At 39.9% G+C, this 17,583-nt stretch overlaps 1 protein-coding gene across 2 annotated transcripts in view; it reads left to right on the top strand.

Moving 5' to 3' along the window:
* The window catches only part of tmem132e (transmembrane protein 132E), a 343,793-nt gene that overhangs the window by 283,878 nt on the left and 42,332 nt on the right, over positions 1 to 17,583 (top strand). For both annotated transcript variants that reach the window (XM_056396861.1, XM_056396860.1), the window contains exons 3-4: positions 3,782 to 3,922; positions 12,953 to 13,145. In XM_056396861.1, the coding sequence (XP_056252836.1) occupies positions 3,782 to 3,922; positions 12,953 to 13,145 (334 nt within the window). The remainder of the gene's footprint in view (positions 1 to 3,781; positions 3,923 to 12,952; positions 13,146 to 17,583) is intronic.

The following is a 17,583-nucleotide window of genomic DNA, read 5'->3' as shown; positions in this document are numbered from 1 at the left end:
AAGACAATAAGAGCTGCAATAACAAGAAACAATGTTTTAAAAAGCTGCAACCTGTGAGAGCTGTTTTTCCGGTTTATTTCAAACAAAATGGAAATTGTGAAATACAGCATTTTTGAAGGGAAAAGCTGTCTTTAGCAGTTATACATTTAATTCACTTCAATTCAATTCAATATTTACACTTCAGCAAATAATAACATACATTATCTCAAGGCACTTTACAGAGGTCAAGACTTTACAATATTATATCCACCATCAACAGTAGAAGTGAGTAGAATTGCCTTTTTCACATTTTCTATATTTATTTAACTGTAAAAATACTTTTTCTGCAAACTGAATAAAATAATCTCGAGCTGCACATACAAGCTTTTTCAGAGCTTTCAACCTCATCTCAAAGTCTTCATCGGTGATTGGACGCTGCTCAAGTGTCATCACATGACCCAAGCCTGTAAAACATCGTGCGAGTAGCAATGAATCGTGGGCCACGTAGTGGTTTATACAGGAGGTCACATGGTGGCAGTTCTGAAGAAAAAACTCAAAAAGTAGACCTTGAGTTGAAATTATTTTTTTATACACTACACACACACACACACACACACACACACACACACACACACACACACACACTCACTCACTCACTGATCCCAAGGTTAAGAATGAACTTCCATAAAATATATTTTATTTTAAAAACCTGTTTCAGAGACTTTATGGCTTTAATCCTTTTATTTATTTATTTTTTGTTCACAGTCAAATCCAAGAACATTGACTCTAAAAAAAATATCTTCAACGTCACAGTGTCTAATCCGTCTGAAATGTAAACTCCTCCTCGAGATGTTAAAATCCCTCAGTGCCCATAAACAATAGTGAGGACATGATCTCAGTGTCCTCGGCCCTGCTTGTAAAGGAGTACTGTATTTACAGTATATGAAAATGTCATACTATAATCTGCCGTAAGCTCTGCCTTTGTCCAGATACAGTAACATCTCATCAATGTTGTGTCTATCTCACTGCCGGGGTGATCAAACATGTCAGCAATGCAAACAAACCGGGATGGTCCTCACAGGGAAAAGTGACAGCACTGGTCATTTGTTCAAACAGCCGCTGCTCACCCGCTGTTTGCTGCAGCCACAGCTGGTTCCTTTTAGCTGTGACCACTGTCTACAAACTTAACCGCAGAGGTCGCAGGTCAGAAAATGCTCAAATGAATAACAGTCACGTCAGATTAAAAAAAAGTTAATGTCAATTTATTTGGAAGGACATGACAACAACCTGTTCCAGTTTCAAGGACCTGCTGAATCTGCATTCACGTGACCGGGTAATGAAAGAGAGAAGCAAAAATAACCTTATCTGAAGTTGTGAATGACTTTGTGGTTAATGATAAGTTAATGGTCATGATAAGCTTAAGTAGTTTCCTTTAGTATCAGCAGCAAACCAAGAATGGAGGTGATAACAATAAAATACAGTTCCTGTTTGAGCAGTGAGCCTATTCTGGCTGAAAGGGGGGGGGGGGGGGGGGGGGGGGGGGGGGGGGGGGCTGAAAGTCAATTGCTTTCACAAATCATGGATGAGTGGTCAATGCACTGAGCGCAGGTTAGTGTGGCAAATGGAAACACCTCAGCGGGACTTCAGAACTTTTATCTGTCACAGAAATAAATGGAACGATCTGGAAGATGCTGCAGGGGCCTCGGGCGAATGTAAATAAGACACTTGAAAGGAAAAATATGAATTCGGTAATGCTTTCAATTAATTTGTCAGGAAAGAACTGTTGTTAGTCAGAGTGGAAATGCAGTGATCTCATGGCGGGAAGAGAAAAACAACAGTGTCTTCCTGTAAACAAGGCAAAATCATTAAAGTCCCCTGAGTTTTGCCTGCAGGAGAGCAGCAATTGGCTCCAACATTTTCATAACCAATAGGACAACCAGCGTCTGATGCTCTCCGGATCATTATCATTTAGAGTTTTATACATCATTTGAAATATTTTCTTAGTGTCTGTGAAAACAATTTTGAGGTAATGCAAACTTTGCTCCCACTGTGCTTCTGCCTCGAAGGCACAAGGCAGACAAACAAAAGCCAGATATGTTAATAATTCATCTCCGTCTTGTATTTCGTGAAAATGAGACCGTCAGATCAATAATCTCCATTGGCTCGGCGTGTCTATGGATGAGCCATTTGTCTCCATCATGCATCAGTGCAGGAGTCGGGCGTGGCTCTGTGGTCAAATAACCAGAGTCACAATAGCGGTGATAAGAGAGAGTGCCTTGTGAGATTTTGTATTCTTGCCAGTGGACTCTTTAATAGCACGTCTAGGTAAAGTCACAGAGGACAGCTGCCACAGCCGGTTTGTTACCCAGCTGATTGAAATTTCAAATCATTCGTCACTGATTTGAAAAGCCTCTCGGCTGCACCGGTAGTGTCATCACATTATAAGCAAAGCAGATTGTGCAGACCCAGACGTTTTCTACTTCAGTTTTATCAGAAATGTCCATTTCTCACCAGAAAATCCTCCCTGCTAACCTTTACTGTCACCTTTAGCATCTTTTCATTATTGATTGTCTGGGAGCAACTGCAGTTTAACTCGTTACGTTTCACGTTCAAGTCTAAGTCCACTTCTGTCTGGATGCTGTAGCTACAGTAAATGGCTTATAATGATAAAATTTAGATTGGAAAAGATATAAATCACAGCCAGACCATTCCTGAAGAGGTGGGAAAGGTTCTTGCTACATAGTGGAGCCAATCTATACGCATATTCAATAATTCTCAGTACACTACTCATGTATAACTACTCTTTTTTATTCTTTTTCTACTTCTTTTGTAGCTATTTATATGTATTTACTTCATCTCCTGCATGCATAGACAGTACAGTGTTGGGATGCATTTGTTTTTAGTGGGGAGTGTAATATATTTGCAGATACCACAGACATATGTGTCTGCATAGGTTTGTTTTGTGTGTGCATACTGTTTGCACACATGCATGCACTTGTGTAGGTGCATGCATGAATGTAAAATATCTATGGACACTGTAAATGCATGAATGTATGTGCGTGTGTTTAAATGTATAGATTCCAGTTGGTGCATCCATGCGTGTATGTATGTATGATGTATGATTTCTTCCCTTTTGGGTGGAGGTTGTCCAAGATGGGAATGTGTAGATGGGGGATGAGTGGGAAGAGATAATCTAAGTAGGGCTACATCTAATGATTATTTCCTTATCTGTTAATCAGGTGGTTATTTTGTCAATTAATTGATTATTTGTTATGTCTATGAAATATTAAAAACAGTGAAACACAAATAATTTTATGGCCATAATTTTTTTGTTCATAATATTCTACTCAGTGCATTTCAATTTAATGAACACCTGAAATATGAAGAAACAGCAGGTATATGAGTTTCCAGGTGTAAAATGAGGATTTCACCTCAGCATCACAATAAAGTGTCTTAAGGAAATCCAACATTATTTAATGTTGTTAATGCGTCATCGGTTGTGAGCGTAGATGTCTTCACTCCGCATGTGAGCTGAACTTGGAGGCTTTCAGATGTCAGTGGTTAATAATACTGTATAAATGCCCAGCGGGTGCACACTGTGACCTGAGGTAGTCCTCGCCTTCTGGTCTCATGTATCACTGCACTGTCATCTTCATTCATCTCTGTTATTGATTCATCTGTGGAATTGCTTTTGCCATGACGCAATACAAGAAGGAGGTCTGCTGCACACAGAGGGCTTTCACCTCTGACCTTGCACATAAATCACAGCCTCTAATAAAATTGACTCTTCCCATTCTTTCAGGGTCAAAGCAAAGAAAGGGGTGAACCTGCTCCAGACCAAGTCGAAGAATGCCCAGTGGAAAGTGGACTGGGAGGTGCAGTCCGGCGCCAAGCACTCTATTACCACCATCGATGTGAACAAGAACAAAGCAGTCAAACAGGGGTAAGTCAACAGCCCCAACTCTAAACACACTGCGTCTGTCTGACCGGACGATATTTGTTTTCCTCAACAGTGGACAAAAGGTCTCCAAAAAGGTTTCCCTGTGTGTTACAGACACAGTTCAGTCTCTGATTAAAGGCAGCTTTTAAAAGCATACACCCTCCTCTGTAAATGCCCCAGGAGCAAGTGAAGATGAAATACAGCCTTAGCCCACAGCAGTGACTCAAACACCCTCTGCTTTACAGCACCTAGTTAAATGAATGGAGCTGTTATCTGCTTAGTCTCGCTACATCTGCTGTTAATTCCATCTACACAGAGAGATGAGGTAGACGATTCTGACCGCTGCCATTAACATACCTTTGAGATGAGACCTTGCCTAAGAGCAGTAATTATGCCAAGCTCCTCAAAAGTGTAGAGACACCCAGTCACCGTCCTGCAGTGTCCGACGGGACACTAATGGACTCAGTAAATACAACTTTATGGTAATAGTAAAACTGGAGTTGCTGAGTGATTTTCAAAGTTAATGCAATTTAAATGGTATACAGCCTATTAATGCATTTGTAAGTCTGCTTTTAGGAACACAGCCTAAATGATTTGACCAGTAAATTAAAGCACAGAGGTAAACATGTAGAGGCAGTTCCTCTGCTCCCTTGTTCTTCTTCCACTCAGGGGGTTGATTAACCCAACACAAATTACAAAACAGTGGAAATTAGAGCTGAATGTGGTTTTATTTTGAGATTTCTGCCTCCAGATACGAAGGAGGGGCAGTGAACTGACCCTTTAAACAGTTTCTCGCACATCGACGCCGTGAACATCAATTACATTTTGTTCACAGGTTTTTACATGAGCGCAGTTTGCCCTGCCTCTGAGCTATTTCCAGTGACGGGGAGCAACTCAAAATTAGCCACCATAAATCAGGATACGTGATGCGTTCAGTTCATTAAGAGCTGAAGCACTGGGAGTTAGGCCGGGTATCACCAAGCCTCCCAGGCTTGGAGGCGTTAACAACTGCTGGTCTAAATATTGTCATCCCTATGGACACGTTCATGGCTGAGGAGAAAGACAACGGCGAGGAAGAAGAAAACAAACTGGCCTTACCTGAAAAAGAAGTCCACCACTCCCCCCTTGTTTACTTCTTAGCGCCTTAGTGGCAGCCTTTCTTGCTATATTTAGTGACCCATGTCATGTAATCTTTGCCACCCTGTCACCATGTGGGAAATGTCCAGTAGGGGGTCAAGCATGGGTAGAGAAACAACGTGTCATGCCACATTTTGTCAAAAACCCAGTCAATTCTGTGACCACCTAAAGCCAAACAGCCAAACAATAGGCATATAAAGTTATGAAGAGTGGAGTCACGGAAGAATTCCTGTTTTGATGCTTCATTCCCATCAAATTGATTGAACATGAGCATGAAATCTTTTTATATAAAAAAAAGCACTCATGCCTCTTAGGATTTTCCTCTGGAAATATATTGTTGTGAAATTGGTTCACACTACTTGTTTTCTGGGTTGCTGTTGGGAAGTCTGCTTGAAGTCTTTATTTATATCGAAATGGTGCACAGTTTCAAGAAGATTTAAGTAATACATTCCAACAAAACATCTCCACTGTAATTTCTGAATCGTGATGTACTCTTTTTTGTGTCACTGGCAAAAACATTGTCAGCTATTTGTTGTTGTGAGAAAGTGATTTTACCTGAAAAAATCCCTTCCTAATCTACAGTAATATTAGTTGCCTAAATTTAAAGCTGCTCTTTGTATATATATATATATATATATATATATATATATTTTTTTTTTTTTTTTTAAATGGGAGCATCTTTTAGATTATGTTTGTGGAGAAATTAGTAAGTCTGAGTGAAAGCTGCTGTTTCTTTTTATCCATTTAAGTATTGTTGTCAGCCGCAGTGTTATACCACCACTGTGAGGCACCAAAGTCAGAAATTTACAAATCCTACACAAAAGTGGCTTTAAATAGATTTTAACCAAATAAAGTGTCGGTGTAGAAAACTCTCATATGAGTCATTTTTGGAGCAATCACATCACGTCATGTTGCCGTGTTGCCTGTGAGCAGTGGTTAAATTCTCTCATGTGTTTGGCCCTGAGCCTGAATGAGTCAAAGGTGTTGAAACTGTCTGACAGATTGTCATGCAAATGCAATGTTATGCTTTTCTTATGCTTTAAATTTCTACTTCAGTCTTTAATACCCCAAAATAAATGGACAGTATTTCCTACCAATTTAGTTGCACAAATGTGACAGCATTGAAACTCTTTTCCATTCCTCTAAAAGAAGCTGACCTGAAACTCATGTTACGTAATGCTATACAGTGATTCCAGTGGGTTTCTGTTATCGCATTTTCAGCACTTACAATCCCTGTAGCTTTCGTTTTCATTATATTCTTATTTGTTTTATCAAGAAAGTGCATCCAACCCTGTTTTCTCTCTTGTTTGATGTTTGAGTGGATGAGCTTTTGCTGCACGATGACTGAAAACTTCCCTCTCACGTCTTTGAGGGCGAAACTATGTGCAGCAGCCTCAGACTCAGATACTTTACAGTAATGAGCCCAAAAATGCAAGAATTCTCAAGACAATTCTGTCCCTAATTACCCAATTAAATGCAGTAATAAGGTAAATTCTAATATGTTGTCTGAGTTCAATAATTATTCCCATTCATATTTCTTTTTGTGCTAGATTTAAGCAGCAAACAAGGAACTAAAGCCTCCCCCTCTTCCTCACACACACACACACACACACACACACATTCCCCTTTCCCATTAAAACCACAAACATACACACTCCAGCATCATTTTTGCATCGTGCTGGTGAACACATCTGAGCACCAATTCTGGTTGAACATCTGGTTTTGTTTACTCAAAATTACCTGGGACTGAGGAAATGAGGTGACAACGTTTCCCCGCCGGGGTGTATTGTTAATCTCTTCATCAGTCTCCTCTCTTTATTATTCTTTACTTATCTTGGTTTTTCTCTTCATCAGATCACACTTCACTCAGTGCTGAAATTATTCATCTTTCTTTTTTTTTTTATTCCTGTAAACCTCCATTTGGAACAGTCCCATTATAACAGCAGCTTGCTGATAACACCACATGAACCAATGCATTATTGATTGCGGTCAATGGGTTTCGAATGAATAATGTTCTTGAAAATGCTTTGGCATTACCACTGCTGCTGTCAGAACAACAGAAAGAGTCAATCATTTAATAAGACTCATGGTTTTTTTTTTTGTTTGTTTGTTTGTTTTTTTGTTTTGTTTTTTTTTGGGGGGGGTTTGTGCTTTGAATTATTCAGCGTTAAACAAGGGATGAAACAAGAAAAAGACTCTGAGCACATTTTTAAGTGCCAATATTGACTCCTAACCAGGACAAACACCGGCTGACAAATACTCTCTCTGTTTTCAAAGCTGCTCCGTCATGAAAAAGAAAATGTTCTGTAGCACAAAAGATGTTCTACTGGGTCTGTTTACATCAATTATTTCCACATACAAAGGAATATCTTTCATGTATAAAATGTGTATTATATTTTTAGGTCAGGTCGGCCAAAAAAATGCAAAGCTTAGAAACATGGCCTCAAATGTAATGTGTAAAATAGTCCATTAGATTACTTAAAGTGTGTAACATTTTAAATATTCACGTCAACATTGTGTTGCTTTATGATTGCACGTAGCACTGACTGAATCTGGCATTCACACAACACTGCTGCCTAAAGTAGACTGAAAGCACGAGTCACTCTGCTGATGTTTTGTCTGGCAAAAGGGATGAAGACCTAGTTTTTACTTTAACTTTTCATTTTCCGCAGCTTTATGTTGGAGGGAAAACATGTAAACAAGATGAAAATAATTTATGTTTACAGTTCCATAGAACATTTTGTTTTTCTATTTGTCTAATCCACTTAGAATAAAGATAGCACCATAAAAACCAAGTTTTTACCGTCTCTGTTTTCTTACAGCATGAAAACTCTGGGAAAATAAATAAATAAATAAAGTAAATCTGCAACGCTGCACAAAGGGAACCAAAAGATTCTCAACCAGTTTTTTAAAAGTCCCACTACAACTAAAAAAAGTAATCCCTTTATGAATTTAACTGTATGATGATTACCACCTATTTAAGTTGTAACTGTAACTAAATAACATTACTCATATTTTGTATTGTGAAAATGTGGTCCGTTACTCCCCAACACCTTTTTGATCGACATTTGTTTTCAGTCAGTTTAGTTTTCTTAGCTTTTTAAAGGAATAGTTCAACATTTGGGAAAATGTGTTTGTTCACATCCACCTAATATCTGTGCATTAAGTACACGAGCATCCCCCTAAAGCTGTGTTCCTCAATGCACAATGCAGCTGTGCTTTTACACACTACAACTAGCCTTTACTAGAACTATCTTATTTCCTGACAGACAACAGTTTATCCTTACAGTGTGGCTATGGCATGAATGGCCAGATTCATTTAGGTTCTTGGTACAGCTCTTTGTAAAGGCACAATAGTACAACAATCGAACAAACATGGCAACGTCACTGTATCGTCAAGAAGCTATGCATATGTTGTTCACAAAAAAAGAAGTTTCAGCATTTTATTCCCCCTAGAAGCACAAACTGTAGCTGTTACTATTCAACAGTATAACATGCTCATTATTATTGAGCTTTAGAAGTTAAGCTAGCTGTTTCCCCCGCCTCCAGTCTTTATGCTAGGCTAAGCTAGCTAACAGAGAAGTTGATTTTGATCTTACTCCAGCAAGACAGTAAATAGTATATACCCTGAAATACTGAAGTATTAGATTGAAGTTCTTTGAATGCCTTTTAAAAAAGGACTTGAGTGCTGTAGATTTAACAGAGATAAAACTTAAGCATGGCCTGTTCTGAAACCTTTGTTCACCGTCTCTGTTCTTCTGCTGTCGTAGCTCTGCCTTGCACTACTTTGATCCAATGAACTCTCGCTGTTAATCAGTTCAAACAGACCTCTGATCAAAGAACGGAATCCCCCTGAGCGCTGAAAAAGCCCCAAGCTACAGTTTTTAAAACATAAACTTTGTACTACTCATTAACTTAATGGAAACAAGGATGGACTTTTCTTGAGCCATGTTTACTTTGTTCCTTTGCTCCTCTTGTATATGAAATCACTCATCTAAGTTTTCACCGCCCACTAGAAATACCATTATGTTAAATTTTGTTTGTCAAACATCTCCGCTGTTTGTTTCTATGAAAGCTGAAGGGAATAATTACATGGATATCACAGTATAGGAAACCTCACCAAAACATTTCCTTGAATAGTGATTGTGGACCAGTGTTTTTTCTTTTCTTTTCATTGAAACTTTAGGAACTGGACTGAAGTCACATTAATTAGCTAAGCACATACATAATTTAGTATTTTGATGAAAAGGTCACCCTCTGATCCCACTGAGATGTCCTAAGGAGAAGTAATACTGTAACACAGCAGCTACTAGAGTGGTGGAGAGGAAAGCCCTGACCAGTTTAAATTAAAACTGTCATGGATTTGATTTTACTTGTTACTTGCACTTCACAATGCGTAAAGTGGCAGGGATGTAAAAGGAAATGTGAAGGTTGCATTGTGATTATGTGCAGCAACAATGTACATGCAGGCAACGTAAAGAGATAAAAACCTAAAGCAGAGAATCAGTGAGCGTTCTGATAAGGGCATCTACCGACAGACAGTGACGTGATATTTCCTAAAAATCCCTTCTTTTGATTCAGATTTCAGAAATGGTGTCAAAATGTGTCAAAGTGTAACTGTAGCTCGTTACATGAAATGTGAAGGAGGAATGACATTTTCTGCTCTTTTCTGCTGCTTTCACCTACAGATTCAGAATTTACTCTTCACAAAAAAAAAAGAAAAAAAGCGTGGCCTCTAACCCAAATCAGTGCATTGTGAAGATCATTTTTCCTTTCCCTCCAGCATGATAGCAGTTGACGCTGTATTGAGCGGCTGTACATGTGCTCACTCCAGTGGGCCGTATTGATGACAGCTTTAGTGTGTCACAGACAGACGGGGGTGTTTGTTTTCCGTGAGTGATGTCGAGACAAATAGGCTGAGATTTCATCACGATGTTCCTGAGAGGAACCTTTTGTGGGCAGAGGATTGTACAGATAGTTTGATCCAGCTTTCATTAAAGGGCTGTCAGACTGAATGGTGGGATGGGTCCCTGCTTTTGTGAAGGACAGACAAGCGAGCTGCCTCACTTTCAACTAAAGGTGAAGTTTGGCGGGGATGATTCTCGTCACGCGTGGAGAGAGATTTAATTTGCTCCTTCGCCACCGGTGAGACGTTTTCATGTTAGGCTTGTTGAACCTGAGGATTACAAGCCCAACGAGCGGGATTTTCATAACAGGAAGAGCTGTTATCGCTTCTGCATCTCTGGCATCTCTGTTTGTGAGAGTAAAATGGAGATCTCAGGCAAAGTCTTCTTCACACTGAAGAGAGAGGCCAAAGAGAGAATGCTCAAGTATCAAAGCATTGCACGGCGATCAGAACAATCAGGTTATCTACCAAAAGTCATTGATTGGTCGGAGGAAAATCTGCAGCCAGTGCAATTACGGTCATTTGAAAGTGAGAGGCTGAATAAAATTTGCAATCTCCTTGCACAAGCTCTGCATTCAGGCCTTAAGAGAGAAGAAGAAAGCAAGATTAGGGAGCAGTGATTGTTTATTGACAAGACCATTCAGAGGCAATCACTGATTAATTCATGGCATATGATAACTCCATCAAAGAAAGCAGGAATGCCCTTAGAAAACTTGCACTTCTCATCAGTTTTAGCGTCCACCAAGTGGAAACATATATAAGAAACAAGTCTAATGTCAGATCCGCTTTTTTCAGTAATGTACTAATAAATTATTAGGGAAGGGAAGTTTTATCTGGTGCATCAACATGACAATCCCATCTGGTCTCCTACAAAATGCATTAGTCTACAACTAATTAGCTTTTACCTATTGTGGGAAATGTGTTTGCTGCCTGGATTGCATTCACTGAAGAAAGAATTTCCATAGCAGGAAGTGTGATATTGTTGTACTGCACAGACCCGGAGGAGGTTGGGGCGGTTGGTCGAACACACAAAGCACAAAACTATGAAACACTTGGGTAAGTTCAGGGACAGGCGGAGATTTTGATAAAATAGTGTAAAAGTCAAGGTGTTCCTTCTAGTGCTATAAATGTGTGACTTTTTCAATATTTAACCGAGCTCACAGCATCTTTCCACAACGTTAACCAAGTGCTTCGTGTTGCCTGAATTTAACCATAAAAATTCAATCATGCTTCAATTGCCAGCAGTGAATATTGTAGGAAAATAGCTTTTACCTGTAGTAACTCATTTTTATAGTCACTCAAGATCTGTGGAAACAAGCTGTAAACACAACACTGACATATTATCACCTCTTAAGTTGATAATGTCAACTTGTCAGTAAATAAGTAGGTTCTTATTTACACAGCAGTGATGCTGTGTAAATGAGACACAAATAAGAATATCAATCCAATCCAGACGCTCCTTTTGGCTCTGCTTTGGTCTCCACCAACTCCTGAGGGAAATGTCTGTCTCATTATCTCCTTAACGTCCACTATGTCCACCAGCCTGTCGCTTATTGTGTCTGTCTGCTGTTTGGTGCTGAGCAGTGGGTCTGCAGTAGTCATGGAGCTTTTTCTCTAAAACAGCTGCTGCCTCTCAAAAAGATGCTAATGAGAATAGCGGGACTGAACCAAAACAGTAAAGCTGTGGATCCCGAAACCAAAACAACGAGCTAGAAGAGGCCAAAACACTCCGACTAACTCTGATGTTAATTCTCATTTGATCCATTGTTCATTTAAAAATGTTGTTTATATTGGCTTTAAATACTGTACATTGACAGGAAATTATTTACAGAACTTCAAATTAAAATCCAAAATGAATAGGGGGCTTAAAAAAGGGGCTGTAAAAAGCAGAGTTGAGTCCAGACAGGCCGCAGCGGAAGGAGACGTGCAGAGTGAGACGGGTGTAAGTGAGGTGACAAGACATTAACTTGGTGCATTGATGCATCATTAGTGAGATTCAAGTAGGGTTCAGGCCAGGCTCCTAAAAGTCCTTTGAGCTTCACAGAAGGAACATTTTGTATTCAGGGTTTGTGACCAGACAAAAAAAGAAGGTTTCTAAAAGGATTATGTCACTAAAGGATTAAATTGCAGCACGGGAAAATGAATCGTGTTGTAATGTGCTTTAGCAGAGTTTCAGCTTCTTCACCTTGACTTCATTTAATCAAGACAAGTGTGGACCAAAAACACTTATCATAATGGCTGGTCAATAAAATTATATTAACCAAAACCACTAATGTGGTGGATTGTCTCCTCGCAGCTGCTGTGTTGAACCTGAGTATCACTGCGGTTGCCTTTGCTGCTTATTTTTCACATCAAGCAATCAAATTTATGTGAGTAAAGAGCGATAAAATTTGAAAAGTGAAGTCAGAACTCCACTCGCGAAGCGTGACGTTGTAAACAGTTTACTGTGACCTTTAAGATCCTACAGCGCTGTTAACTGCCTTGTATCTGTCAGGAAGCCTGAGATCCACCAATCAGACTGAAGGAGCTGCTCAGGCTGCGGCTGACTGAATGAAATGTTATGATGGGGCCTTTTCATCAATGAATGTGCCTGATAACTTATGTGAGCTGTGCTGAATGCATAACATTGATTATACTCCACCGGATGCTACGAGATAGATTTTGGCTTGTATCCTGAAATCTTGCCTGGCAGCTTTTTGAATATTGGTTTATTGATACGACCAGATACAACGATACTGTAATCAATCCTACAACTTTTCAATTTCCCACAAAAAAGGATATGTAGATATTGAACATCACTTTGAACAAATGCTGAAAAATACACCATATGTCAAGTAGCTTATTTCAGCTGAAGGGTAACTTAAGGAAAACTCACCTATTTCATTACTAGAAATGAATGCATTGCCAGATGTTCTTGTTATACTCTGCAGTGTTTCCCGTCAACATGTTGCTGTAACTGATGTCTTGCCTTTTGATCGTGTGTCTGACAGGGACGTGTTGGGCAACGTCGAGGTGATGCAGCTGGATTTCGAGATGGAGAACTTCACCAGCCTCTCGGTGACCAGGAGGATCAACTGGAACATCGACTACAAGGGCCAGAACCCGCCTCCTGATTCAGAGAAGGTTGTGACGGAGCTGACGGTGGTGCAGCGGGACATCCAGGCCATCATCCCTCTGGCCATGGTGAGTGGAAGGAGAGACAGATTAATATGGATATGATTGTTATTACACTCAGATTAATTTCAACTGTTTAATACTGTTGTTTTTTATTAACTAAACTTATGTGACCAACTCAATCATGTTAAAACACCATGTCTTCTTTTAAGGGAAATTTTCAAAGTTTTCAAATTGTAAACTAGATTGTCAATCAACACCTGTCAGAAAGCATAATGACATATTCTGTTCAAAAATGAAGCCAACACTGAAGTAACAAAAACTGCAGTTTCTCAAATGGCCACTTGAGGCTGGCACCAAAAGTGAGTCAATCCCCATAGACTCCCATGTTAAAATGCCCAACTTTACAGCAGTAGTAAACGTCTTTACAGTCTTTTGGTCTCTGTAGCTGATGTCCTCCTCCTCACATCCGTTAATGGTCCTTAGATCGGGCATGTGTGGATCCTGCTGTGTCCTGATCCTGTGAATCCATTTCTGTTGTTTCTATGTTACTGATATAATGTTTCCCTGGTTATTCAGTCCCATTAATGATGTTTACATGAGTCAACCCAGAGGTAAGGGGCCACTTTTGTATCTACACTAAAACTGTAGCTCTTTCATTCTGACAGCCTGCACTTTATATATCATGTGCACAGAGCATCAGACCTAACACAGACAGATGTATTGTCATTATCAATAAATCCAATCAACACTTAGTCTCTCTGCAGTGATTTGCTGATTGTTAAGAAAGTCAACCAATCCCAGAACACTTAAGTGTCCATTACTCATTTAATCAGGGCTGTTCTCTTTGCCTCGTGAAAGGTGGCAATTAGTGAGGGTAGTAAACAGATTATGGGAACAAAGGGAAATTAATCAAGCAAGAGGTGCCGAGTGCCCCCGGCTATGACTCGCCTTCTTACTTCCTCTCTCGTGGTCTTGCTTTACTCCACTTGAAACCCAGTGGAAAAAAAGTTCAACATCACATCCTATATCTGCTCATTAAAATTTACAGTGCGTGGAAAATCATGTAGGTAGGACGCAGGTAGTGTGTAGAAGAACAGTTTACATAAATATTATGAACAACTTAAAAAAATCTGCATCTATCTCTAAGAAAAAGGCTTGATATTTATCAAAATGATAAGCCTTGGTTATCTGTTATGTATTTGCATTATTACAACTGTTCTGCATCTAAAGCTCATTTAAATACTTGAGCTGCAGTTATGACTGTGTATGGCACATCTGTTGTAACATAAGGTTCACTTCATATCTCTGGTCCCCTTGACATTTGGGATGAGCATGCATCTTGTACCCAGATGTGTTTAGATGCATTGCAAAATTAGATTTCTGCCTGTGTGCATTTCCCTTGTAAAATTTACATTCTGAAGCAAGATGGCAGGAACTATTAGTGCTTTTCCTTTTTTTCCTCAGCTGCCTGCCACCTCTGCACCTCGACATTGATGTGTGATTTTCATGCCTTTTAGCTGCAGCGTCTAAGCAGAGGAATCGGGTTAATATGGGTAGGAACAATAAAAAGAGGACTGGTGTTGTCATCATCTTCAGTGTTTTTGGTTCACGGGGAATTTCAAGGGCATCAGCAGCCTTCCCTGTCACTGCAAAAAGAGGACTTGGCTACATTTGTTTTAAAATGGAACGAAGGAAAAAATATCTGTGACACACTGCAGACTAAGCCCGGTCAGGCTCGAACAATTCAGGAAGTTTTAATACCCTGGGAATTCTCTGAGTGCTTCCAATTACTCTATCAAGCATCACTGACATTGTTCAGCGATATAAATAATCACAATTCGCTTCCAAACCAAACTTAAGAACATCCCAGATCAACTTAGTGTGCTCATTACTCTCAGCACAGTGAGAACGGCGCTGGCATCCTGTGAAAAAGCAGTGAGTTCTTGAGTCAGGCGAAGACTAAAAACCTTTCATCATCATACGACATTTATTGATTCCCAAATGTGAGGGAGTCCGGCAGGTGGGCACTGTGGTCTCCTTGAAAGATGAGCTTTAATCCATCTTTTCTTATGTCCTGACTAATTGGATTGTGAGTTATATCAAAGCAAAAACAGTGGACGTTCCAGCCCCCCCCCCCCCCCCCCCCCCCCAACTGGGAGAAGAGCCACAGTTAAACAGTGTTAACACCCATGAAACATGATTGATGAACTGAAAACAGGTGGCCTCATCAAAGCCAACACAACAGAGCAACTTTATCATTGCAGGTTGTTGAGGTGTGTAATGGGGCAGTTTGAAGTGGCAGAGCTCAATGAGAAAGTCTGATCATGTGTATCAAAGTGTAAGTAAAGATCAGGTTGGACATAGTATGAATTAATACCTTCTTCTGAATGTGTAATTGATTAATATTCATATCGGTGTTTGTTTGCCACTTAACTATCAGTTCATTTTGACATAACTTCACATCAATGTCGATGACTCATTGTCAAAATGGCCGCTTTTAAACAGTGGTCTACCGATAGCTGTGTCCCAATTCAGTGGCCGAATCCTCCAGAGGACGCGGTCGGCGAAGGTGTGGCCCTTCATGGCCGCCGCAGACCGTGAAGGCCGAACCGAAATGAGATGGTCTGGCCAACGGAGAATTTCCACTTTGCTTTAGCACCTGTGCCGGCCCTTACTGTTGCATCACAAAGCGCCGCTCCTATTGCCTAGCAACCGTGAAAACACGTAACTTTGTTACACGCAGCCTCCAAAGGAATACAGCCCGTGAATTAGGACACAGCGACTATCTGGAAGAAAAAAACTAATCTTAACAGTGCTGCTGTTGTGCATATTGTGCTTTGAGGCTGTTATAGTGCGGCGTGAATAACCTATTGATTGTGATTGATTGTTAAATGTGAAAACAGTAATAATTGCTGCGGTGGCTATAAAAGCTTCCAGAGTTTCCTGTCTGGATGTGACCTTGCAGCAGATGAAACCTCAGTGGTTCTTCACAGGAACACAATGCAGCGCTGATGTTTTCATGTTCAGCATCAGGATGTACTGTAATTAGCACAGAGAACAGGGCCACCGTGGATTCACCAAAACCAACCAGTGTGTCTCAAAGGCTTCTTACGAGCACATCTGTGCCTCTCACATAAAGGGACGAAAGCATTATAAACAAGAAATGAATCAGGTCATAGGATGCGGTACTCAAGAAAAGAGACAGTGCAGCAAAAGACTGGCTCTGAAGTTGCACTTCCTTAGACTTCTCTCACTGTAGAATAACTGTCATTTTTAAGTTCAGCAGCAGATGCAAATCAACCAGTACTTTTCAGCAGGTGGCATAAACCCACTGACAGCTTGTAGAAAGGCTCAGCACTTTCAGAAACTGCTGATATAGAGAGGTGGGAGGCGGTTCTGTCTCCAGAACACAAAACATGATTCATTTTGTGTTACAAAGCAGCAGAGATGAAGGTCTAGGGTGGACCCCTACTGTAACTTCAGACTGAGAAACATCTGAATGATGAGGAGAGAGAGAAGGAAGGAAAGGGAGTAACACTTCCAGGATGGTAAAGTTAAATCCACTTTAGGGCTTATTACACAGTTTAGGCCACTATTAACACCAAGCTACCGAAGGCCTCTTGAAGAGGAGAGAAAACAGGAAGTGTGATGCCAGATTTCCAACCCCATTAGCTGCTTCGTGCCACAGTAGCTTCCAGATGTTGAATAAAAAATTATGTTTTCTGTTGCACAAACCTCACAGCCTGCAGTCACGCATCGTATTTTCACATGTAAATCTTCATTCATTCATAAAGATCCACATCTGGCAAAATGCGTTGTTTACATTATTCAGGAGCAGGTGAAAATGGTTGTAGTTGAATTTAGCAGTTAAGCTTCACTTGCTAAGTAACCTCGCCTGTGAAACACAGACCCTGTGGGCAATTCCAACAAGGCTCCACAGTTATGGATTATGCTCTCTGTCATCTGTAAACACACTTTAGACAAAAAGGGACGCATTTTGTTGGTCTAGCAAAAAGAAAATGTAGTTAAGTGAGACATTTAAACTGAGATTATAATCTGATGTTTCACCATTGCCAATTCAGTAATTTAGAGAAATTATAGTATATAATTCTCTGCGTATTGACTCAATTCATAACTGATTTAAAAGTGATCAAATATTCAACAAGATCTGGGTTTGAATTTGGCTCGTCACGATACACTAGACAAGCATGGTGGTCGATATATATTGCAATATCTATCATATTTTGTTCGTGTGTTTTGTCTCTTTTTTGGAAAATAAATTAGAGTGTAGGGAGAGAGTCTGTGGCCAAAACTGTTCATTCATTTGTGTATTTTAAACATTACTTTTTTTTTCTTTTTTAAATAATAATAATATTAAAAAGAAAAAATGACTTGATGTGTTAAGAGACCTGATCATATTTTACATGGGCCTAACTAAATTTGCTGTCAAGTGGTTAAACACTCTTGTGTCACTGTAACTCAAAAATACCTATTCAGTCCAGTA

This window comes from Seriola aureovittata, chromosome 15 (assembly GCF_021018895.1).
Source record: "Seriola aureovittata isolate HTS-2021-v1 ecotype China chromosome 15, ASM2101889v1, whole genome shotgun sequence".
NCBI classification, from domain to species: Eukaryota; Metazoa; Chordata; class Actinopteri; order Carangiformes; family Carangidae; genus Seriola; species Seriola aureovittata.
This window is presented reverse-complemented; position numbering and strand designations above follow the sequence as displayed.